Source organism: Poecile atricapillus, chromosome 18 (assembly GCF_030490865.1).
Source record: "Poecile atricapillus isolate bPoeAtr1 chromosome 18, bPoeAtr1.hap1, whole genome shotgun sequence".
In the NCBI taxonomy this organism is placed as follows: domain Eukaryota; kingdom Metazoa; phylum Chordata; class Aves; order Passeriformes; family Paridae; genus Poecile; species Poecile atricapillus.
Window position 1 is genome coordinate 6,949,342 of NC_081266.1, and position 24,849 is coordinate 6,974,190.

The following is a 24,849-nucleotide window of genomic DNA, read 5'->3' on the forward strand; positions in this document are numbered from 1 at the left end:
ATGGGCAAGATGGACAACCCCTCTGTGGAGCTGAACTCTCCCTCCGAGGTGAAGCAGGCAGCGCTGGAGGAGCTGGAGCCCATCAGCCCTGAGGTCGTGAGCACCAAGAAGAAGAAGAAGGAGATCCCAGACAGAGGTTCCTGGAAGGGGAAATTTGACTTCTTGCTGTCCTGTGTGGGCTATGCCATCGGTCTGGGCAACGTCTGGCGCTTCCCTTATCTCTGTGGCAAAAATGGAGGAGGTGAGAGAAACGCACAGTGAGCAGCCTTGAGCCCCGGCAGGTTTTGGGTTGGTGTGGGTCTGGCAAATGGGTGATCCTCCAGCTGAGAGCTCTCCCACATGCTGGGAGTTATTAAGTTGTCCAGAGACAATTTTCCGTGATCTGTGGGCTTCACTAGCAAGTGCAGGGTGGGATGAAGCACTCCAAAGAAATAAAAAAAGCAGTTTGAGTTCTGCCATGCTTGTGCAGTCCAAATTTGCAGGGCTACAAAAAAAAAAAAAAAAGCATGTGGGACCTCATTTACTTACAGGGAGGGCTGTGCACAAATAGGCACCCAGCTGGATATTCTGAGGCACCTCCAGAGAAACCAGTTTGCATCTGTTAAAGGTGGGGTTCTCCTCAGCCCAGTCTATTCTCAAGGGAATTCTCCCTGCTCAGCTACAGAATTTCTGCACATCTTGGATCAAGTCAGAAAACACACTTCCGTGCCTCAGCTCCCCTCCAAATTGGTGCTCTTTCTTCAGCCTTGTCAGGGAGATGCTTTTGTGGAGGGGAGTATGGGCAGGTGTCAGTAGAGCAGAGGTTCTTTCTTCTCACTCCATGCTGAGCTCTCCCATCGCTTGTTCCTGTTGTTAAAATAGCCTTCCTTCTCCCCTTGGAAGAGCTGCTCGCTTCCCTGAACCATTTTACAGCCTTCCCACACAAGTCCAAACCCCCTTTCCTCACCTTTAAGGCTGTATATATAATTTTAGTTTTGCCTGCTAGTTTTCCCACATTGCTCTTAGCTCTTCCTGGCCTGGAGTCCCCATCCCAAGTGCCACACTCAGTCATGCTGCTCTGAGGGTCTCGTATTTCATCTCCACATCTTTTTTACTTTCCTTTTACCTTTGGCTCTCACAACTTCTCGTATTACCAGCCCATTTCTGCTGTCACAGGCAGTGTAGGATGCTCCTCTCCTCCCACCCTGGAAAGGAGGAGAAGGGTCTTGCTCCCTGAAGCAATGTCCATTTAACTTCATAGCATTTCAGGGTATCTCAGCCCTTTCTCTGAAGCATGTGGAGTCCTGGCAGGAGACCAGAAAACAGCAATTTTAACAAGAAGATTTCTAACTGAGTATGCTGTTTTCATAGAATTGTAGAATCACAGGATGGTCTGGGTTGGAAAGGACCTTAAAGATCACTCAGTTCCAAACCCACTGCCAAGGGCAGGGACACCTTCCACTGGGTTTCTCAAAGCCACATCCAGCCTGGCCATGAACACCTTTGGGGATGGGGCATCCACAGCCTCTGGGTTTTGTGGAGAGATGGAAATACGCTGCTGAGCTGAGTCAGGTTTATGGGAACACGCAGGGCTGCCCCGGGAGCCTCTGCCAGCAGTGCCAGAGCCAGGGTGCAGGTTTGTCACCTCTGTGTGACAGCTCTGTGTCCCGACAGAGCATCTCCCCGTGGCTGGGAGCCAGCGCTGTCCTGTGCTTGTGCATCACCTCGCGTCTCAAGCAGCTCCGCGCTGCCCTGGCCTCACACACGCACAGAGCTGGGGTGACACTGATCAGATGAGGGGTGTTGTGAGGCTGAACTGGCTCCAGAGCCCAGCAGAGCTCACAGGACAGGCTGCTGTGGAGGTGCGGAGCTCTGCTCTCAGCGATGGCACCCGGGCATCTCCGGGCCGGCATGGAGGGAGGGACAGCGGGAGCGCCGGGCAGGGAATGTGGGAATTGCTGCCTGCTGCTCCCGGCCGGCATCCCCCGCCGCTTCGTGCCGGCCTCCACGGCCCCTGTCCCTGTCCCTGTCCCTGTCCCTGTCCCTGTCCCTGCCCCTGTCCCTGCCCCTGTCCCTGCCCCTGTCCCTGTCCCTGTCCCTGCCCCTGTCCCTGTCCCTGCCCCTGTCCCTGTCCCTGTCCCTGCCCCTGTCCCTGTCCCTGCCCCTGTCCCTGTCCCCATCCCTGTCCCTGTCCCTGTCCCTGTCCCTGTCCCTGTCCCTGTTCCCATCCCTGTCCCTGTCCCCATCCCTGCCCCTGTCCCCATCCCTGCCCCTGTCCCTGTCCCTGCCCCTGTCCCCATCCCTGCCCCTGTCCCTGTCCCTGTCCCTGTCCCCATCCCTGCCCCTGTCCCTGTTCCCATCCCTGTCCCTGTCCCCATCCCTGCCCCTGTCCCCATCCCTGCCCCTGTCCCTGTCCCTGTCCCTGTCCCTGTCCCTGTCCCTGTCCCTGTCCCTGTCCCTGTCCCTGTCCCTTCCCCTGTCCCTGTCCCTGTCCCTGTCCCTGTCCCTGTCCCTGCCCCTGTCCCTGTCCCTGTCCCTGTCCCTGTCCCTGTCCCTGTCCCTGTTCCCATCCCTGTCCCTGTCCCTGTCCCTGTCCCTGTCCCTGTCTCTGTCCCTGTCCCTGCCCGCTGCCGGCGCTTGGAGCGAGCGGAGCTGCCGGGCCGGGCCGGGGGAGCGCGGCGGTACCGGAGAGCGGCGGTACCGGTACTGGAGAGCAGCAGTACCAGTACCGGAGCAGGGCAGTACCGGAGCAGGGCAGTACCGGAGAGCAGCAGTACCAGAGAGCGGCGGTACCGGAGCGCAGCGGTACCGGTACTGGAGAGCAGCAGTACCGGAGCACGGCGGTACCGGTACCGGAGCACGGCGGTACCGGAGAACAGCGGTACCGGTACCGGAGCACGGCAGGGGCTCACGGCAGCCCCCCCGCCGGTCCCGCCGGAGCACGGCGGGCCGTGGGTGTCCGGGACTCCAATTCCAGCATCCCGCGTGTGCGCTGTTTCCATTCCGCACAGGCAGAGTGAAGGATCGGAACATTGCGGTGTCACTTGCCGCTGTCACACCGCACCGGCTCACGCTGCTCGCTCTGTGCGGGGAGCCCGGGGCACGGCAGCTCGGCCCGAGCAGGATTCACCCCCAGGGATGCTCCGGCTCCCTGCCGGCCCTGCCCGCAGCTGGATGTGCCCGGCTGTGCCCGCTGCTCCAGCCTCCGCACCCATCCCTAACCCGACACAGCCCCTGCCATCTCCGGGGATGTACCGGACTGCAGATTCACAGATTCGCTCGGAATGCGGCTCAGGACCTGCTAAAAACTGCCTGTGAGGTCCAAAGCTTGAGTAACTTGGGAGAAAAACAGTTCTTTGAATAAGCATCCTGCACTCCTCATTTGCACACTGAGACTCAAAGCAACAGTGTGTAACGGCTCGTAATGCTCAGTTTTTGATTCGTGGGCAGGGTTTCCCGGTTTAAGGATTAATTGTTATTCTCTGCTGTAGGACTTTGGGAGCAGGCAGATCTGGGGTTGCACAGTGAACTCCAGGTGCTGTTTTGACACCCATGGATCTGGAGACAAGCTGGGGCTTCCACAAGGTCCCACACAACCGTATTTTGTACCAGCCTGCAAAATTTACATACAAATTTCACAGCTGATTCCCCATCTGGCTGTACAGGACCTGGGGATATTATCCATGACTGCTCGGGGACCTGGCCCTCCAGAGTGGCAGAGCCATTGCCAGCAGCCCTCAGCTCAAGGAGCTGCTCTGGTTTGTAGATTTTCCTCCACACTTGAGAATCTTTGTCAAGCCAGGATAAAAGTGTGTCTGAAAGTTTATTTGGGGTTTGGTTTTGTTTTCCCAAAAGAGCCTAATAAGGTCTTTCACCTACAAACCTTCCTGACCTGCTGTAGGTGAGAAATGCAGGATCATCAGAGCTGCAGCCAGATTTCATGAACTGCTTGCAGAGAAGCGAGGAAGAGACTTGCCCTGGTGCTGAGCTCAGCCTCCAGACCCCACAGCAGCAGGGGAGCAGCAGAAGCTCCGAGCAGAGCCTGGCTTCCCGCAGGGCTCTCGGAGCCTGCTGTGGTGTCCAGCGAGCACAGGGGAGGCTGAGCAGGCACAGGGATGCCCAAAGCCGCTCTCTCCTGTGTGCCAAGCTGCTGCTGAAGCCAAGAGCCTGTGCTTCTATGCCAGCTTGTGAGTCAGGCTCGTGGCCACCGAGCTGCTGGCACAGGGAGTGTTTTCTCCCCACCACCCACTGCCAGCTCCTCTTGCAGGCTGCCTCCCCTGGACTCCCGTGCCGGGTGCTGGCACCTGCCTCTCCCAGCTGGGTTCAGCTCCCTGCTTGGCAGGCAGATGTCCCCAGCTGGATGTCCCCTGAGCCAGAATCCCTGGCTGTGTCTGGCTGCTTTCCTGCCCTTAGAGATCAGCTGCTGCAGCCTGGCTGTGCCAGGTGCAAGCTGGGCCACAGCTCTCCAGAGTGGTTTTGCTCCATGTTTGCTTTCCCACGATTATCTGGAGAAGAAGACTCCGACTGACAGTCAGTCCTAAGGCTTAGTGCAGGAATCAGTGCTGTTCTGAACATGGCCAGCTGCTTCTGGACACCCTGAGTGTCCTCTCTCTGTCCCCAGCCAGAATCTTTTGCAAAATTTGTCCTCCTCAGAAATTATGGCCCACTCCAGTACACACATGAGAAAGATAAAAAATGGGCTTTGTGCCAGGTCCTAGATGCCAGGATGACCTGACCTTGTGCAGCCTTCCAATCTCATGGCAAGGCTCTCCTATTCTAATTGGTCTTCTAAAAACTGGGTGCCAGTAATATCTCTAGTGAATGAATATTCTACCTCCTTTCTAGTGATGAGCTGATTTCCCCAGGGCCATGGAGAAGAATAATATTTTCACTAGGGATTTTAAGGGTAAAACCTAAAACAGAGGTGGGGTAGTATATAGCACTATTAAAAGAAAAATACAGTCTTGGTCACAGTTTTCTTAAAAGACTGAAACAGCTGTAAGAAAAAAGGCAGTGGCCAATGCCAGATATTCCTGTGTGCTATTCCCTCAAGAAGAAGAAGAGTAAGAATTGAAAGCCTCTGCAGGTGAGATAGAAAGCATCAACAAGTTCCAATGTCAGTGTGCAAGCTTTTGGGTTTGTCAGATTTGGTTTAGCAGTGTCTAACCAGCTAACCAAGTGAGGCTGGCACTGTTTGCTAGTGATGCCAGTGTCTATGTGTGTATCCATGGTACACACACACCCACAGTGACAAGGGGAAGGCAGCGGTGACCCCAGTGGGAGACACCAGCTCCAGCTGAGAACTCACCTCTGGGAGAGCCTGCTCCTCATCACACGGGTGCTGCAGAGCAGGAAACTGCAGCTGGAGGCATTTCCTTCTTGGGCAAAGGGGGAACTGCCTGATAGTATTGCTCCTTCTTGCAGGGGCCTTCCTCATCCCGTATTTCCTGACACTGGTGTTTGCTGGGATTCCTCTCTTCCTGCTGGAAACTGCTCTGGGCCAGTATACCTCTGTTGGTGGACTGGGAGTCTGGAGATTAGCACCCATGTTCAAAGGTACTGTGCTCTATCTTTGTGGCAGCAGTGGCACGTAACTACAGGCAAAACCCCATTAATGGTTTGAAGAAAAATCAGCAAATCCCTGGGGGCTGGGATGGGGTGGCAGGGTTTTTCCCTCTGTCTTTCTCAAGCTGTCTGTGACCTCAGTGTCTGCAGTCACTAACATCACTGTGGTCTGTTCAAGTTTGGTGTGGTGACAAGGGACTTTATGGCTCTGGTTGCAGAATCCTTTGTTCTCCCAAGCCTCCCTACACATTGCTTGGTTTAATTGCATGGGAGCAATTAAGTCCCTGTTGCCATGCTTGAGGTAACTTTTCTAGAAGCCAATGGTGATTTAGAAATGCCTTTGGGTTGGCTGTGGGAAAGTGCAGTTCCGCCAGAGGAGTGACAAGATCCTGTTTTCATGCAGCTCTGTCCATAAAGTGCCAGTAGCACACCGAAAGGTAGCACTGTTCCCCAGTGGAAATGGGTGCTGAGAGACATGAGGGAATGAGCCTCCCTTGCTCACAGTGTTGCTCTAGCACACTCTGTGTTGATGAGATGATTCCCTCTCCATGGTTTTCAAAGAAACCTTGCTGTGCTGCCCATGAGCTCCCTTGGGTGCTGGAGACCTGCACTGAGGCTGCTCTCTGCCTTCCTTTGCAGGCGTGGGACTGGCAGCTCTGGTTCTGTCCTTCTGGCTGAACATCTACTACATTGTCATCATCGCCTGGGCTCTCTACTACCTCTTCAACTCCTTCACTGCGGTGAGTCACGGGCAGCAGGGCCCTGCCTGTGCTCTGCTCCCTCTCCCACTCACGGCCAGGGATTTGTTTGTGGCCCACAGCAGGCTCTAGCTGCTTGCCATTTGTGCAAAGAGCCCTCGTCAGCATGGTGCTAGACCCTTCTGAAGAGGTTCCTCAGCCCTGGAGGTGGTTTTGTAGTGCTGATCAGAAGTGATGCTTGTCCTCTGGAGGGGATGGTCCCATCCCCTCTGCAGGAACTGTTCCCCCCTCACTCCAGTCTTTTAAACTCACCCTGTGTTTCTCTTTTATTGCTGGGGCTGCTCAAATCTGAGCTGCACATTTCCAGAACTGGTTTTGTCAGGTTTTGTCACATCATGGTCTTATTTCTCAGGACTTACTCCTTATCTGAATTAGTTCTTATTCACTTCTCTCTTGATAAATGATATCCAAGGGATTTTTTTTTTCTCCTGGGAAAATTATTCAGAAAGTATCTGGATATCTGCCTGTGACTGTCTCTTAGTTTGTGCTTTGGCCCGTGTGGGTTCCTCTTCCATAGCAGGACCTTCTACCATACACGGTTAGAATCACACCCCATATTAACTTCTTGGTAGCTGAACTCTTTATTTCAACCCAGGAACCGCTAAGGGTTTCCTTAACGTAACTCTCCGAGCAACCTGCAGCCTTAAAGACATCAACCCCATGGTTCAGATGGGATCTTTTTAAATGTCATATAGATATAACCCTGAAATTCTACTGTGGCCACTGTACATCCAGTTCTACTTTTTGTTCCTGAAAAGATGTCAAGTATCTATCAAGACTTTTGCTGAATTATTCCATTTGGCATTCCCAAATTGGTGCTTCTACCACCAATACCACCTATCACTGTAGGGTCCTGGATCTAGAACAAAACTGTTGGCTGTGAGTGATTAGATACAGCCTCAGGGATTCCCAAAGAAGCAGAGGTCTTTCCCAAAGTAACCCATGCCAGCCCCACCCTGGGCAGGATGAAGTTCGGGATGAGGCTTTGGCACCTGCAGGTGTTACAGACCTGGCTGGGGGCAGCCCTTGTGTAGGGATATATTTTATATAAAATACAGGGTGCAGCTTGTGATGAGGCTTTGGTACCTGCAGGTGTTACAGACCTGGCTGGGAGCAGCCCTTGTGTAGGGATATATTTTATATAAAATACAGGGTGCAGTTCAGGATGAGGCTTTGGTACCTGCAGGTGTTACAGACCTGGCTGGGGGCAGTGCTTGTGTAGGATATATTTTATAAAGTTGTATATTGTATATTTTATAAAACTGTATATTGTACAGCCCAGTGCAGAGGGGTAGATGTGTACATACAGACATAGGTACACACCTGCAGAGGCACAGCTGTTTATCTCCTTTGCTTTCACCAGAGAGAATAATCCCAAATTCCCCAAAGGACCCAAGGTGCAAATGAAAAAGCTAGGCTGATGTCTGTCCCCTGTGCCTCCTAAATTTGACTAAGAATATTTTGAACTGTAATAGGAGCCCAGCCTGCCTTCTGCAGTTTCTGTCCTCTGAAATTCAGAGGAAATGGAGCAGCAACAAACTGTCCCCCAGCCTGCCCCTCCCTGTGGGAGCTGTGCAGCTTCTCTAACATGCAGACACTGAAGAGCTGCTGTGCTGCTCCAGCCATTGCCTTTTCTTCAGTGCACTTAGCAAGTCCTCAGTGAAATCACCAGCTGGGTTGGCCTGGGTGGCCACTGGAATGTCACCCCCACCCCTGCAATAGTCACCATTCTGCCGGGATATCTGCTGGAGTGAACTGATGTGAGCACTGTGGAGCAGTGAAGGCAGCACTTAAAAGCACTGATGCCACAAGGCACTTAAAACACAGATAATTTGATTTTTGAAGGGGTCTACGTTTGTGAAAGAATAGGGGTGGATACAAACATCTTCTTAAAACTTTGTTGAGCTGGAGCCTCAGGTGTTATCTACAGAGGGAAATCACCCAGGATAGCTGCTCTGCATTTACCTACATGCGCTGTGCTTGGGAAAAGAGCTGGCTGCTCATGGGGAGCTGCTTTCCTTGGCTGGCTCAGGCTGGCACTGCGCTCACACAGCCCCTGGCAGCGCTGCCTCACTGCTGCAGTGCCAGAGCTGACTGCACTGGGTCTGTGCTGCTGTGCTGCTGTCACACTGCTGCCCACGGTGGAAACATCTGCCAGGAATCCCTTTGTGCTGCTCACAATCGAGGCAGTGGCCAGCACGACACAGCTGCTGTCCTGTACAGTTTACTGCTGTGTTTGTGTTATAACAGCCTGTTTGTGTAGACAGCACACAGCCTCCATTCTCAGGGCCATGTTCCTCTCTAAGCATTGAAGTTGGTGTCAATGAGACATAAGAAACAAATCCCTGCTTATTTTTTGTGCAGTAAATTCCAGCCACTTGTTGAGTGAAGCTAGCAAAAAGCTGTAATGGTTATAAACACAATATCCCTTGATAGTATTTTAATTTGTAGGTATTAATTATCAACAGTTAATTGGAAGTGGCTTTCTATGTGGGGAATTGCTAACATTTCATCGGAGCTACAGCATTGCCCTAATCACATCATAGTATTTTTTCCTAGAAAGTCCTTGTCACAATTTATCATAGTTTGGAAAATTTTTCCATTATTTTGGCCACAAGGGCATGCCCATCCAGTGCCCCTTCTCTTTGCAAAAAGAAATGTAAGGGGTTTCAGTTTAAAAAAGTCAGATTTCTCTTGGGAGACATCTCATGGATGACAACCCTGCTGTCCTTGCAGGACCTGCCGTGGCAGAACTGTGGGAACGCCTGGAACACCGAGCGCTGCTTCTCCAACTACTCCCTGAACGACACCACCAACCTGAGCAGCGCTGTCACCGAGTTCTGGGAGTAGGTCCCAGCCTGCCTGGCCCAGCTTTGTCCCCTCCCCTGGTGCTGCCAGCCCGGCTGTGCCTGCTGGATGTGTTCCCTGGGCACCTGGGCAGGGATGTCACAGCCAGCCCTGGGCCATGCTGGGTGCTCTGATGGGACAGGCAAACAGCCTCTGCTTCTCTTCACCTCCCTCTATCCCAGCACCATCAACCTCCCTTCTCCCTGGGGATCTGGGGCTTCTCACACTTGCCTGCACCTGGTCCTTCCCCCTCCAGCCACCTCGGGGCTCCAATGCCCTGCCCTTGGTTGTCAGACCTCGTCCAGCACGGTGTCTCCTGCCCTAGGAGGAACATGCACCAGATGTCCGCAGGCCTGGGGGAGCCCGGCACCGTGCGCTGGCCCCTGGCTGGCACGCTGGCCCTGGCCTGGCTGCTGGTCTACTTCTCCATCTGGAAGGGTGTGGAGTGGACAGGCAAGGTACAGTGCGAGGGCTGGGCCTGGGGTGCTGCCTCTCATTGCTGCCCTGTCACAATCTCCTCCAGACACAATTTTATTTAAGTGTCTCTAACTAAGGTTGTGGTGTTCAGAGGCAAAATCACAGTAGATACTGTTAAATTCCTGACATTTAAATTTCATGGCTGTAAAAATTGCTACGGTGTTTATGGTAATTGTCATTCTAAGTGTAGAGAATAGCTCTTGCCTGTAAGGTCGTGGGTCTGAGCACACATTCTTTTTGAGAAGAACCATTTTCAGAAATTACTTACATTTCCCACTTTGGGACAGCCCTTTGAGAGAGCAAAGCTTCTCGTGGCCTCCCCCTTTTGACAATCACAGTCTCTCAAATTGCCTCTGGTGGAAAAAATCTCAGCATCTCCTTTGAAAATTTCCCTGCTGCCCTTTGGATTATTGGTGGAGACCTTGGGATGAGAAGCCCGTTGTTATTCCCTGTGCAGTGTTCCAGGCTAGCACAGCAGAAAGGTAATTGCTTAGTTTAGTGAAACAGCGGTGCTGAGATGCTGGGATGTGTTATTTGAGCACAGCATGGTGCAATGGGACACTATTATGATTGGAATAGTTAGAGGAGAGATGAGAAAGAAGCTCTTCAGGGGTAGGTCACCCAAGCTGTTAACTTCCCCAGTGCCTCTCAAATAGGCTTTAGCTAAGCAGCCACAGCAAAGCCCTGGTGATTCCTGGTGTGGGGCCTGTGATGGGGGATGGCACACACCTGTAAGAGCCTGAAACACTGCTGGAGAAAAAGCACTGGAATCAAGACAACTCATTTTGCTTGGTGCACTGGTCTAGAGAAACACCAGCTTTAGCTCTGCAAATTAAGGATGTGATGACTTAAAGGGATTACTTCTGTGGACTAAAATTATCCCTGTGCAATTCCCTTGTCTCTGGGCATTTCATACAGACTTTAGCATGCTACTTTTGTGATTACTGTGTCCTTGTGTACCATTGGCAGGGGGAAACAGCAAACAGCCAGAGAGGTTCTAGCATGGGAGTGGGGGGCAGCAAATGCAAGGAAATGCTGCTGAAAGTGGCTGTGCTTGGGAGCCTGTCCCCGTCACAGGAGAACATGACAGACTCAGTGACAGCATGGGCAGGAAAGCTCCTGGGCACTGGTGAGTGATGGCTTCTCCCCCATGGGGTCTTTTTCAGGTGGTGTATTTCTCAGCCACCTACCCCTACTTCATGCTTTTCATCCTCTTGTTCCGGGGAGTCACGCTGCCGGGAGCCAAGGAGGGGATCCTCTTCTACCTCACACCTGACTTCAGGAAGCTCTCTGACTCTGAGGTTTGTAGCCTAGTGAGGAAAGCTCTTATCTCCCAGCTGTCCCTGCATTAGGCTTCCCCAGGCACTTCCTGTGAATACTGTAAGTACAAAATATTGTACTTTAATATTGTATATTAAAGTAATGCTGGAATAACCCTGGTCAAGACCCATGTCCCATGGGCTGAGACAAAACTGAGGGACAGGTCCTTCATGGGGGGAAGACTGCTCTGTTCTACTCAAGCAGTGTTATCCACAGGCCATGAGGAGTCTGAAGCTATGCTGCCAGAGCTTCCCTCTGGGCTGGGAATGCCTCATTTCACTGACTGCCCTAGGGCTGGCCGTCTGGTCTTGTCCTGGTGGTCCCACAGAAAGGACGATGTGGGGCTGGCATGGGGGCCTCAGGAGGAGCACAAGCACAGCAGCAGTTTTTGGAAGTGCTTAAGTGATGAGTGGTGGCCAGTAATGTGTTCTTGCTCACTGGAAGCAGAGAGGAGACCCGGGAGGAGCAGGGGTATTTGCAAAAATGAAGTTTTTCAGGAGACTGTGTTTTTCAGCAGCAATATTCCCATGGTTCCAGAGTTACCCATCATGTGTGAGTGGGGACAACTGGACATCCCTCATTTCCCAGTGGGGGTCCCAACGATCCCCCTTGCAGGACACTCTCTAGCTGTAGTACCAACTGCATTGTCTCTAATGCAGGAAACGGGGCTCTCAGGACCAGGAGAGTTGTGTAAATGCTATGCAATTAAGAAACAGTCTGCCTCCTTTTCTTCAGCTTTCTAAGCTTTCACGCCTTAAGGCACTGGGACCAGCTTTGCAAGCTGTCCTCTGCAGTTGTTTGCACAAGCAGCTCCATGTTGGAAAATCAAAGACACACTAGTGGAAGAGAAACGGAGGGTGTGAGAGCAGGATGTGGCTCTCAGAGTGGAGCAGCATCCCTCAGGGGCACGTGTGAGAAAGCAAACACACACACAGAGACTCAGTGCAAGAGTCCCCTCTGATGTGATCAGAAATGCACGGCCCTTCGTGCCCCCACAGCCATCCCATCAGAGGATGGGGATGTGTGTCTGCTGCTGGGCCAGGCTGCGCTGTCATACACTTGGCACATGGGAAGGATGCAGATCCCTGCCCTCCAGTACATAAAGGGCAGCCCTACACTAAAGCTCTGGAGAAGGACTTTGACATGCAGTGACAGGACAAAGGGAATGGCTTCAAACTGAAAGATAAGAGCTTTAGATCAGATATTAGTAAGAAAGTCTCGGCTCAGCCCTGCTGCCAGGGCTCCCTCAGGTCCTGGACACCCTGTGGGCTGTACACCCAAGCACACAGCTGCACAGACTGCACCCCTGCTAGCCCTGCACTGAGCTGCTGCAGGACATGCACCTGCAGCACAGTCCCCTTCTGCTGCACTCCTCTTCTGGCTCCTTCTCCACAGGTCTGGATGGATGCAGCCACTCAGATCTTCTTCTCCTACGGGCTGGGACTGGGCTCCCTCATTGCTCTGGGCAGCTACAACACTTTCCACAACAATGTCTACAGGTCAGTGCTGTGTTTCCATCCTCCCGTGGCAGGGAGTGCTCCTGGCTGAGGCAGGATCTGCCTGATCTCAGCTGTCCCAGCAGGCAGCCCAGGGGACACTCTGTGACCTCTGCAGAGGCTCCCTGCCTGCAGGACACTCGGGATGTCACTGTGCTACCTGCCCAAGGCTTGGACTTCACCCCACCCTCTGCTCCTGGCAGGGACTGCAGGTGGGGTTTCTTCTCTTCCTCTCTTCCAGAGATTCCATTATTGTCTGCTGTATAAACTCCACCACAAGCATATTTGCAGGATTTGTTATTTTCTCTATCATTGGCTTCATGTCACACATCACAAAGAAATCGGTGTCAGAGCTGGCCTCCTCAGGTAAGCAGAAACCCAGGTTCAAATGCAACAGCAACCTGTGAGAACCATTTGTAACTGAGTGTGGGGTGCTCGTGGGTCTTTCCTGACTAGTTGTGCTGAAGTTTTAGTTGCTGTAGTGTTATTTATTTTTTTTTCTGTAGTAGTTATTTAGTTATTAGTTGTTATTTAGGCCATTTGCCGTCTGAAACCTATGGAGAATAGATACTATCTGTGTTTTCAGTAGATGTGATCAAAACCTGGAGTCCCTTTTTCATCTCAAGAAACAGCTTTTTGTGATGGAAAAAAAAAAAAAAAGGCACCAGGAAAGTTAAAACCTGCTCTGAATATCAGTTTATTTTCCAGCAAAGTGCTCCAGCTCCATTTGGTTGCAATAATTTGGTGACTTTCTTGCTTGCAGGATTTGTTTCTCCAATCATTTCTGTCTCCCCACCTTACCCCCGAGCCTCTCACTGAGTTGGTGTTTCACAGGCACAAAGGCTCAGGTGTTCCCTGCATGAAAACCCCTGAGCTCTGGGCTGTAACTTTTGTCTCTCTATTTAACCATGGCCTTTAGCTCAGACTTCCCATCAAATGCTTTGTCAAAGTGGGCTCATCCCTCTTTTCCTCGCTGCAGGCCCTGGGCTGGCTTTCCTCGCCTACCCGCAGGTTGTCACACAGCTGCCGCTGTCCCCGCTCTGGTCAATCCTCTTCTTCTCCATGCTGATGATGCTGGGTCTGGACAGCCAGGTGAGACGAGCCAGGACAAAGCAGGGGAAGACACAGAAGCGTTGTCAGGAGCAGTGTCCCCTCCTGCAGGGTGACAGTGCTGAGCAGAGCGGGGTTTGTTCTCTCACGGTGTCAGGCTGAGCTCCCCCCAGCCCCTTGGCACTGGTGCCTGAGCTGCAGCTCCCTGGCCTGCTCCATGGATCCAGGGATAGATCCTGGCAGAAGGAAGAGTCACACCTTGGAGGAGGCTGGTGCCTGGGGACCCTGGCTGCTCTGCCATCAGATCAGTTTTACCTGAGGGGAAGCAGTTCTATGGAGCAAAAGGTCTCTCCCCTGTCCCCTCAGAGCCCTCACAAAACAAAACAAAAACCATAATCTCTGCATTTTTACAAGTGGTGATAGGGTTTTTTTCTGATAATTCAGCCTAAAAGCAGCTGCCCAGTGAGGCAGTGAATTGCAGCATGCCTTCCTTTTGAGTGCACCAAAATCAAAGGTTCCTGCAGAAACCTGCACTCGATGTGTCATAGGAGCCCTTGTGCCCACATGCTCTTCTCTCACAGCACAAACCTCCAGTGCAAAATGGGTGCTGGCTTGGATTGCAGCTGCTGTTCATAAACCCAAGCCTACTTCACAGTCAGACTCAAACCCATTCCTGAAATGTCACACCTGGTTTCCAGGAAAATCTAATCAACCAAATCTGGTTTTCAATCATGTCACACTCTCATAAACACTCTATAAAGCTCATGAATGCATTACCACAGACAGAATTTAGCAAAAAAAAAAAAAAAAAAAAAAAAATTAAAAAAAAATCTAATAATACCTAAGTGTACTGAAAGAAACTACATTTACAGAAAAAAAAAATTATCTACATGGATTATTCATTCAGTGCTGGTAAATAGTTCGAGACATGGCAATAAGCCCTCTAAGCACTCTGTGGAATTTATTTGCTCATTTGCTTCTAAAATTCTTTAAATTCTCCACGTCCTTTCTGACAGCCAGTCTGTTGGGGGGCATCACTGCCTGGAGGAACAGGCTGGGGGGAGTGAAGCATCAAAAGGAAAACAAGCTTTTAAAAAGCACGGCTAAATCCACATGAAGAAGCTTTGTGTCTGCATGTGCAGCTCTGGTTCATTCAAACACAGCAGCAGCAGCATGGCAGCTTGTGCATATAAAACAAAGAGCACGGGCTGCTACGGTGGCTGCAATTCCTCTGCATTTTGGAGAAATGAGAAGGGCTGATTACACATCCTGGGTGTTATTTGCGAGTGGGAGCAGGTATTTCTGGAGTGGCTCAGCAGCCAGGCTGGGGAGGCGCGGCAGGGGGAAAGGCTGGGCTGGCACTGGGCTGGGGCACCCACGAGCTCCAGCCGGAGTGATGCTGGTCCAGAGAGGCTCCTGCAGCTCCATCCCCCTCTTCCTGCCGGTGCTCATCCCCCTGCAGCCCCTGGGCTGGGATGGATGACCTGCAGTGACAGACCCCCTTGCAGTGCTGACTGTGTCCCCTGCACTGACAGACTGTCCCCTCCTGTGCCTGTGTGTCCCCTCTGTGCTGACTGTGTGTCCCCTCCTGTGCTGTGTGTCCCCTCTGTGCCTGTGTGTCCCCTGCAGTGTCTGACTGTGTCCCCTGCAGTGACAGACTGTGTGTCCCCTCTGTGCCTGTGTGTCCCCTGCAGTGTCTGACTGTGTCCCCTGCAGTGACAGACTGTGTGTCCCCTCTGTGCCTGTGTGTCCCCTCCTGTGCTGTGTGTCCCCTCCTGTGCCTGTGTGTCCCCTCCTGTGCCTGTGTGTCCCCTCCTGTGCTGTGTGTCCCCTCCTGTGCTGTGTCCCCTGCAGTGACAGACTGTGTGTCCCCTCCTGTGACTGTGTGTCCCCTCTGTGCCTGTGTGTCCCCTCCTGTGCCTGTGTGTCCCCTCCAGTGCCTGTGTGTCCCCTCTGTGCCTGTGTGTCCCCTCCTGTGCTGTGTGTCCCCTGCAGTGACAGACTATGTGTCCCCTCCTGTGCTGTGTCCCCTGCAGTGACAGACTGTGTGTCCCCTCCTGTGCCTGTGTGTCCCCTCCTGTGCTGTGTGTCCCCTCCTGTGCCTGTGTGTCCCCTCCTGTGCCTGTGTGTCCCCTCCTGTGCTGTGTGTCCCCTGCAGTGCTGTGTGCCTGTGTGCCCCCTCTGCTCTCCTCCATCCGGGCTGTCTCCGGTCCAGAGCCTCTTTCAGAGCGTGCCAATGCCTCCTTTTAACCGGCTGGATTCCAGGTCAGGCATTTATTGCTCGGGGAGCTGGCAAGCCTTGTGCCAGCCAGCCTGTGGCTGTCCCATGTGCGGCTGCCACGGGCTGGCCACGAGGGTTTCCAGCACTCTCATGGACCTCTGCTGCACATCTGGCAGCCGTGGCCAGCCTCCCCACGGTCCCTGCATGCCCACAGGATGCTCTGTGAGCAGGGAACAGCAAACCCTTGACACTGGGAGAGGGTGGGAGAGAGACTCTCCTTCAGACAGAGCTGCCAATCCTGTATTGACTCCCAAGCCCAGAATGCTGGACCCAGCAGCTTGTGTGATGATGATTAGGCCCCTCAAGGGGGAAAGGAGCAAAAAAGAGAAGTTAATGGAAATAAAATGCTTGGGAAAGAAATAATATCATGGGGTGAGGCATGAAGAAGAGAAGAATATGTGATAAAAATTGGCTGGAGAGGGTTGGTGGGAAAAGCAGGATTTTTTGGAAAGCAGACAGCGGTGGCAAGAACAGGAGGCACCGGTGCTCAGCTCCTTGCCACTCTGAAAGCAGCATGCCTTCATTCAGGTGCCTGCATGCACAAGCAGCCAAGGTTTGGTCTGTAAGCTGGGGAAAATGAGCCCTGTGCCCAGCAGCTGCAGTCCCTGGGGCTGGAAAGGTAAGGCTCCTGCAGGCTGCAGTCCCTGTGAAGTCTGAGGCTGTCAGGAGGCAATTTTCAGTAAATGGTGTGAAGGTTATTGACTGTTCCATGCCTAGAAAAACCCGTGTACGATCATTTATTTCTCCATTACACAGGAACTTAATTTTGATAGGAGACAAAGAGAATTCAACTCACTTTGTAGCCCTGTTTTTCATCACCCATCTCCCAGGCTTTCCCTCTGTGCATTCCCCAATTTTGATCGTTCCTCCTGCACTAAAGGGCTGTCAGCTTTACTCTATCCCATTCTCTAAGGCACCCATTTCTTTGCTCCTTCTCTGCTGGACACCCCCTCTGCCCCTGACCAGGGCTGTTCCCCTCCAAATGTACTTCCCTTTCTGGTCTCAGCTCCCCTGGCCCTGCCACGGCTCTGGCAGTGCCTGCCCCTGCAGCCATGTGGAAGGAATAGCTTTTGACAGTGGTTTTTCAGTCATGCTATCTCTCCACACTGTGGTGCCAGCTCAGTCCTGACTCTTCCAGACAAGCCAGGTGGGATGGGGCGAGGAGCTCACTGTCAGGGACTGTAAAGGCAGCTTAACCCACCGTGAACGGCACAAGATGCTTTAATGGCACTCGTGTCCAACATAGAAAGCTCAGCTCATTAAAGATTCAAGTGGAAGAGCTTTGGGGCTCTGGGAATACTGGCTTTCCATGCAGACACAAAACCCTGGGCACGCACATCTCCCTTTGCCTCGCTCTGGCCCCCGGGGCAGCCAGCCCCAGCAGTCGGCAGCACGGGCATCTTCCACCATCCCTGCCCAGCCGCAGGCTCAGGCACTCCATTCCTCTTCCACACATCCTCCCAAACCTCTGCTGCTCCTTTTGGTCTGTCTGTACACTTCCACCTCCACTCTAGGGGTTTTGTTTTCTTCCTGGGGAGGGGGAAGTCCCTGACATTGAAGGGTGATGAAAAACTTTGGTTTCCATTGCACTGGCTTGTACATTTGCTCAGCCTGACCAGGGAAGCCAGTTTGCTGCCCTCATACATTCCCAGGGCTGTTGCTAGAGGCACAGAGAGGTATGTTACCTGTAATTTCTGGGAGCGAGATATAAATCTCAGCATTTATCAAGAGATGGGAGGGAAGGAAGCACTTCACAGATACACAATCAAACTGCCCTTGTGCCAGGAGGCAGAGCTAGTAGGAGAACTGGAAGGCAGCATTCATGGGGATTTCGTTATGTGTTATGGTGCAGTCATCATTATTATTATACTATTATACTATGATTTATTATTATTATTATTATTATTATTATTATTATTATTACTATTATTATTACTATTATTATTATTACTATTATTCTGTGCCTAGTGCAGCTCTGCACAAACCATGCAGGGGTTTCCACCTCTGGAAAGGTGACGTGCTGTGAGGCTGTTGGTGTGCTTGAAGAAGCAAAATGAAGGACTGGGCAATCAGAGATGTTGTTATTCCTGTGCACACGAGACTGGGTAATGCAGGTCCTTACTGAGCCACACCAGGGCTGTTCCACAGGCTGAGAGCAGGAAGGGAGCAGGGGCAGAGGTCCTGCTCATGTCCCAGCTGCTGGCAGCCAGACACAGCTGTGACACAGGGCCTGGCAGCCTGGGGAGCAGGGCAGTGATGGGGAGGCCCCAGAGAGTTTGTGGGAAGAAAGAGGAGGCTTTTCATGAGAAGCAGAAGGCAGAGATTTATCTCAGCTATTTTGAAGTATTTAACTTTGGTGCTCCTAGCTCCATCTATATTCAGTGGGGAGAGAGATGAATTTTCAGAAGATGGTTCAGACCAGCTTTATGCAGAGATGCCTCTTGGTTTTCTAGAGTCTGCAGAGTGCAGAAATCACTAAAGGTTCTCCATGTGTGTGAGTGACTTATAAATACACATCTATCTATCCTCGGTGTGTGCCTCTCCCCATAGTTCTGCACTGTGGAAGGGTTCATTACAGCCCTGATGGATGAGTACCCTCGAGTCCTAAGAGCCAGGAAGAAGATCTTCATTGCAGTGGTCTGCTTCATCTCTTACCTCATTGGATTCTCCAACATCACCCAGGTACAGATGGCTGTGCTTGTCCCTCCCTTCCTGACACCTTTCTGGCCACTTGGCACAGCACAGCACCACCAGAGCCTGGGGAGAAGTGGCAGCATTTCTCCCGTTCAGGATAAAGAGGTCTGCCCATCACTGCTGCATCTCCAGTGCCTTAGGATGCCTCCATAATTGTTACCATTGTCTATGTCAGTCTGGCCTGTTCTTTTGCTATTTGCAGTAAGGACTCAAGCCAACAGAGCCCAAATTTAGGGAATGCTTGCTGCAAAGAGTTAAGATAACACAAATAAAACCTCTCTGTTGGGGGCTTGAACCTCTGGAGCTGAAGCCGAGGTTCATGTGAGGGGAGGTGAGGGCTGAGCGCTCTGGAGACCATTTGTGGAGCAGTGTGGGTTCACGAGGAACCCTCTGGGGAGGGGCAGACTCAACTGGCTCCTTCTAAAGCAGAGAAATAGAAGAGATCCTAGTGAATGTCTTCTTTTCTCCTCACCCTCAGCTATGCCTGAGCAGGCTGGTTAATTGTCTGCAAGAGCACATCAGTGTTGCTGCTGGGAACCAGAGTCCAGTGGAAACATTGCAACAGTGGCTCTACTGTCCAAGGAAATTAACATTAAACCAACAGACATGGACAGCAGCAATCCAAGCTGCTGGCTGATATTGTCGATCATAATCTATAACTGAACTCCTTGACCCTGGTTTTGTCTTTCCAGGGTGGCATTTATGTCTTCAAGCTGTTTGATTACTACTCAGCCAGTGGCATGTGTCTCCTTTTCCTTGTCTTCTTTGAGACCATCTCCATTTCTTGGTGTTATGGTAAGCACAAAACACTTTGTTTTTTTGTTTCCTCCGTGGGCATGGTGACTTACTGAAAGAGCCAAAGCCAGTGAAGACAATGACAGTTTTGCAACCATAAATAGCTTAGACTGATAACTTCAGAAAATCAGGAGTGGAAGGCTTCATCTGACTTCTCCAGGCCATCACAAAGACCTCTTCCAGACTGGCAGATGCCCAGGGTTGTTCCCTCTGGGTCCTCAAGAGGACACCAGGAACATGGAAGCTGTTAGCACGAATTTGTGTCCCATGGAAACTGTTAGCACGAATTTGTGTCCCATGGAAGCTGTTAGCACGAATTTGTGTCCCATGGAAGATCTTAGCACGAATTTGTGTCCCATGGAAGCTGTTAGCATGAATTTGTGTCCCATGGAAGCTGTTAGCATGAATTTGTGTCCCATGGAAACTGTTAGCACGAATTTGTGTCCCATGGAAGCTGTTAGCACGAATTTGTGTCCCATGGAAGATCTTAGCACGAATTTGTGTCCCATGGAAACTGTTAGCATGAATTTGTGTCCCATGGAAGCTGTTAGCACGAATTTGTGTCCCATGGAAGATGTTAGCATGAATTTGTGTCCCATGGAAGATGTTAGCACGAATTTGTGTCCCATGGAAACTGTTAGCATGAATTTGTGTCCCATGGAAGCTGTTAGCACGAATTTGTGCCCCATGGAAGCTGTTAGCACGAATTTGTGTCCCATGGAAGATGTTAGCATGAATTTGTGTCCCATGGAAGATGTTAGCATGAATTTGTGTCCCATGGAAGATGTTAGCATGAATTTGTGTCCCAGTCCCCCATCCCCTCCAGCTAATGCTTCTCTCTCACCCTCTCACCCTCTTGCTGTGCCTGGCCTGTGCTCTGCCATGAGCAGACCACGGTGCAGAGATGGAGGGTTTTTTTTTTTCAATGCTCATTTCTTCTTGTAGGTGTGAACAGGTTTTACAGGAACATTGAAGAAATGATTGGTTACAAGCCTTGCATCTGGTGGAAGATCTGCTGGGCTTTCTTCACACCCCTTGTCTGCCTGGTGAGACCTAGGGAGCCCAATGTGCAGGAGTGGGTGTAGAAAGGCCTCCAGATGGGCTGTAGGGAAACACTGTTCCCAACCCAGCAAGGGGGTCCCAGGCAGACTGGAGATGGGTAAAGTGATACAGGAGCCTCTTTCTCTCTGCCTGCTGGAAATCACCCATAAAAAAGTTCTAGATGATTGCTTTTAATCTAAATGAGGCCATCAGCTCTTCTTTCTCTTTTTTTTTTTTTTTTTTTTTTTTTTCCCCTGAGATGACAGAAGATAAGCAAAATAATTTAATGTTTCAAAAAGCTATTTTTGGTTCTGGCTTTCAGCTACTCCAGCTTCAGCCTCTGACAGGCTTATGAGAACAAAGCCATCACAAAATGCAGGATAAGTGACTGCAGAGCAGTTTGGCCTTTGCAGGTACCTGCCCTTCCAGCACAAACAGTGCAGGGAGTGGTGTCCTAAGGCCAGGGACAGGAAGATGAAGGCCCCTGGGACCAGCTGTGAGGATGCTGTTTACCTGCCCAGGAGCTGCTCTGGGGGCACTGCTTCTCTGAGTAGTTCAGTGAAGAAGGAAGTGAGGGGTATTGCAACTCCAGCTTTTTACATAGGATAAGAAGAAATGATAGAGAATCACCATCTGGAGGGCTGAAAGAATCCAGACTAAAGTAAAGAGCTGTTGTGTTCCTGTAAGGCTGTTGGGAGCTAAGAGGGTAATGAAGGAGACAATGGCTGGACCCTGATTTACACTTTGCCTGCAATGGCTGGTGTTCTTTCCCAGGGTGTGTTCTTCTTCAGTGTGGTGGAAATGACCCCTCTGAGGCTGGGAAAATACGTCTATCCTGCCTGGGGACAAGGCATTGGCTGGCTGATGGCCCTGTCCTCCATGGTTCTGATTCCAGGCTACATGCTCTACTCTTTCCTCACCTCAACAGGGACCCTCCGGCAGGTAGGAACAGTTTCCCCACCCTGCTCCGTGCTCGGGGTAAGCTCCTCCCTGAGCTAAACCCAGCCCAAGCAGCCCCTGCTCTGACAGAGCTCACAGAGCTGTCAGGGTGCTGCAGGCTGCTGCTGCAGGGGCTCTGTGCAGCCCAGGGAGGCTCAGAGCAGTCCCAGTGCCCTGAACAGCCCCCAGTGCCACGGCACAGCCGGGCAGGACACATCTAACCTGGAGCTCTGCTGGGCTGTGGCTGCACCTTCAGGTGCTCTGCCCTCACCTCTGCTGTTCCTCACTGACATCTGTGTGAGCATCACCACAGAAATGGAGCCCTCCTCCCCTGACTGCCCCTTTGGCCTGGGCTACTGGAGCCATGGAAGGGTTTGGGAAGAAATCCTTGAAATCTCTCAGCCCAGAGAAATCCCAGCTCCTGATGGTTCCTGGCTCTGAGCATGTTTGCTTGGCACTCCTCAGCAGGGAGATCAGCACCCTCCAGAATCATGAAATGTCTCAGGCTGGGCCCTGCTAGCAGCAGAAACAAGCACAGGGGTGGTTTGTCATGTGCCTTTCAGAGAACATTCCATGAGGGGTTAGGAGGCAAGAAAACCCACCATACCCATCACACTGGTCTTGTTTAAAACATTTTCTTTAGTAATTTGAGCAGGATTTTATGTAGCAGTGACTCATGAGTCTCTATGTCATGCCCAGTACTCACTGTTAAGATTTTATTTAGAGTGCTGGCATTCAGTCGTGAGAGCACTGTGCCCCAAATCCCTGGCTCGGTGCTGACAGCTGTAAGAAGTCACCCCAGGAGTGTTGATTTATGGCTTTCCCAGCCCAGCTGGAGCAGCAACCAAATGCCATCTAAATCAAATGAGTTTGTTTTAGGGATGCTGTATTTTTAGCAAAGTCTGACTCAAAAAAGTTGTGGCTGGAACTACTGGGCTGAGGTCAGCTTCAGGTTCTCTACCTGAGGTGAAGTTGCAGGCGGATTTGAGTTTTCTTCCTCCCAGCATTCCATTTGGATGGGCTCTGATGTGGGAACTGGGTGCATCTGGGGACTTGGATCTGCTTTCAGTTCCTGGTTTTCCATCTGAAGCTGGCTTTAGGTACTTGTCCTTCCTGCAGGACTCGGGCCAGGGTGTTATGTCAGGCCACTTCATTGATTTTGGGTTGAAGACCAGTGCAATTCCAACAGTAGGCCCTTTCTCAGACATTTACAGGGTTCCTTATTCTCTCTTAATGTGAGCTGGAAAAGGGGGGAAGGGAAGCCTGGAAGTGCAGGTATGGGTTCAAGCCTTTGCCCGGCGTCAGTCGTGTTTCTCTGGAGATGGAGAATGCACATTGCAGCTCTGGGGGAGCCCAGACCGGGCTGTGCCCTCTCAGGAGCAGCTGGACTCCTCCTGACCAAAGGCTTGTGCCATGCACATCCATCCCCCTTCCCAAGTGCTGTGCAGTCCTGTGCTGCCCCAGGGGCTTGGGGGGAAGCTCCTGAGTTTCCAGCCATCCCCTCAGCATCCTGTGCAAACCACCAGCAGCAATTAGCAGCATCAGTGGCTGATGTGCCACTCCCTGTCTGACTCTTCCTCTGACATTGCTCACAAACATCACGAGAGCCAGACCCCCTTTCAATCATCCACAGACCTCGGAGTGAGCAGCAGATGGCAGCAGGAAGAAAGTAGGCTAATCTGTGTGAGTATGTGTTGGTATCGGAGAGACAGAGAATTTTTGGCCTCTTGCATGCACAGATCCTGGATTAATTTGTAATAGAGCTGGAGCTGGAGGGAAATTAGATGCCAATCCTGAATAAAGTGGTTTTGACAGACAGGAAAGATTACAAGTAATTTTGATCCTACTGAGCATGAATGTGAGAGGGGAAAAAAATACCATGAATGGCAGAAGCAGTTCAGTGAACATTTCAGGGAATTCACCCAGCAGCAGCCACTTCAATGGTACTGGAGGGTAGGAGTTTGTTTCCCTTTACTGGAAAGAGGTCCTACCTGTCTCAGTGATGTCTGTTCAGGTCAGGCTTAATCCTCCTCTGCATTCTCTTCTGCAGTGCACAGCATCAGTCCCTCACTGACTGGCAAAAGTGATTCATTCTTCCTCATCACTCCTGACACTCAATCCACACGCCTCCAGTAATGATTTTCCCCTCCATATTTTCCTGGGTTCTTGCTTCACTTTACTTGACTCTGCAATTTTTGTTTGATCAGCTCAGGGTGGCAGGAATTGCTGCTGTGCAAAGGTTTGTGCAGGTGGATGTTCTGATCTGCATCAAAGGCACAGACTCTGAGCTTGTTAACCCGCTGTAGTTACTTAGTAATGCTTTGTAATCAACTCTAATTGGAAAATAGGTCTGCTCTGAGGCCTGTGGCATTGCCGCTCTCTCTTCTTGCTCCTTGCAGCTGGTTTTGCCTGGTAACAGTTTGCCTCTGTTACCAGATGCTCCCCATATTTCAGATAAAAGGAGGAGCTGCCGTGTGCTCTGGGCAGCATCAAAGCAAGGGTGGCTCTCAGAGGTTTTTGGGGTGCTGTAAATGCTGCTGGAGGAGCCACTCCATGCACCATTCCCTTGCCCTGTGACCAGGGTCACCTCTGAGCCTTGGGTCCCAACCCTCGGCTGCTGCAATCCATGTCCTGCCTGTCCCCCTGCTGCTGTCCCCAGCCCTGGCTGACTCTCTCCTTTCATTCCTGGCAGCGTTTGCAGCAGATGACGCAGCCCAGGCCAGAGGTGCACAATCAGAACAATGGCCTCCAGCCAAAGACGTCGTTGAACGGGAGGATCTCGGACGCCGCCGTGTAGGAGGAAGGCCGAACTCCTCGCCCTGCCCTGTAGTGCTCACTCCACGCTGTCCCTCGAGCTCCTCTGGCACAGTTTGCTGTCCCTGGCTCTGCGGTGACTTTCTCTTGTCCCCGAGAGGACCTGCTGGAGGAACTGTTGTGGCTCTTCCCCTGGCAGGGCTGACCAAGGCCTGAACAAGCGGCCACCGGGGCGCTGTGTGGTGGCCGCCTTCATCCTTCACCGCCCTGCCCCAGGCCTTCAGGGGCGAGCAGCTGCTGCCCACATCTCCCTCCTGGCCAGGAGAGGTGGTGTCTCTAGAGAGCTTAGACTGATTGTTATCCACTTCTCTCTTTTCCTTTCCTTTCCCTGTGTCACTCCACACAGCATCCCCAGTACGCAGCTGCTTCACCCCAGAGAGATCAAATCCCAGATGGCTGTTGATTGATGGAGCATAAAGCACCAGCAAATCCATAACCGGAGGGGATGTGCAGAACAAGGGATTCTGTGAGGGGTCCTGCATGTTGGTAGCTGTAGGACATCACCTGGAGAAGGGTTTGGGGGCAGTGTGTGCTGCTCCCGGTGCCGTGTTCCATCCCTGCCGTCTCCAGACATGTTTGCTGCATCCATTGGGGCTGGCACTGTGAGCCAGAGCCCCACGGAGCAGCCAACCTTCCTTTTCTGAAGCATCCTGCCCTGGGTAGATGTGTGCAGTAGCCACACCCTAAAAAGCAGCTAAAAGGGTAAATGGAGGGCTCTTTGCTACAGGCTGTTCGAGTCGCCCACCCTGACCACAACAAGCTTCATGCAGAGGCAAGGCTGTGTGATAAAGAG

General features: G+C 51.8%; 1 protein-coding gene across 1 annotated transcript; it reads left to right on the plus strand.

Moving 5' to 3' along the window:
* On the plus strand, positions 1-24,039 carry LOC131586057 (sodium- and chloride-dependent GABA transporter 1-like). Its single transcript, XM_058852796.1, has 14 exons — positions 1-241; positions 5,404-5,535; positions 6,184-6,284; positions 9,039-9,148; positions 9,475-9,607; positions 10,793-10,927; positions 12,342-12,445; positions 12,684-12,808; positions 13,422-13,534; positions 18,324-18,455; positions 19,160-19,262; positions 20,208-20,308; positions 21,078-21,245; positions 23,935-24,039. Exons 1-14 carry the CDS (start codon positions 1-3, stop codon positions 24,037-24,039), a joined length of 1,803 nt encoding a protein of 600 aa, XP_058708779.1.
* Positions 24,040-24,849: the final 810 nt, after the last annotated feature.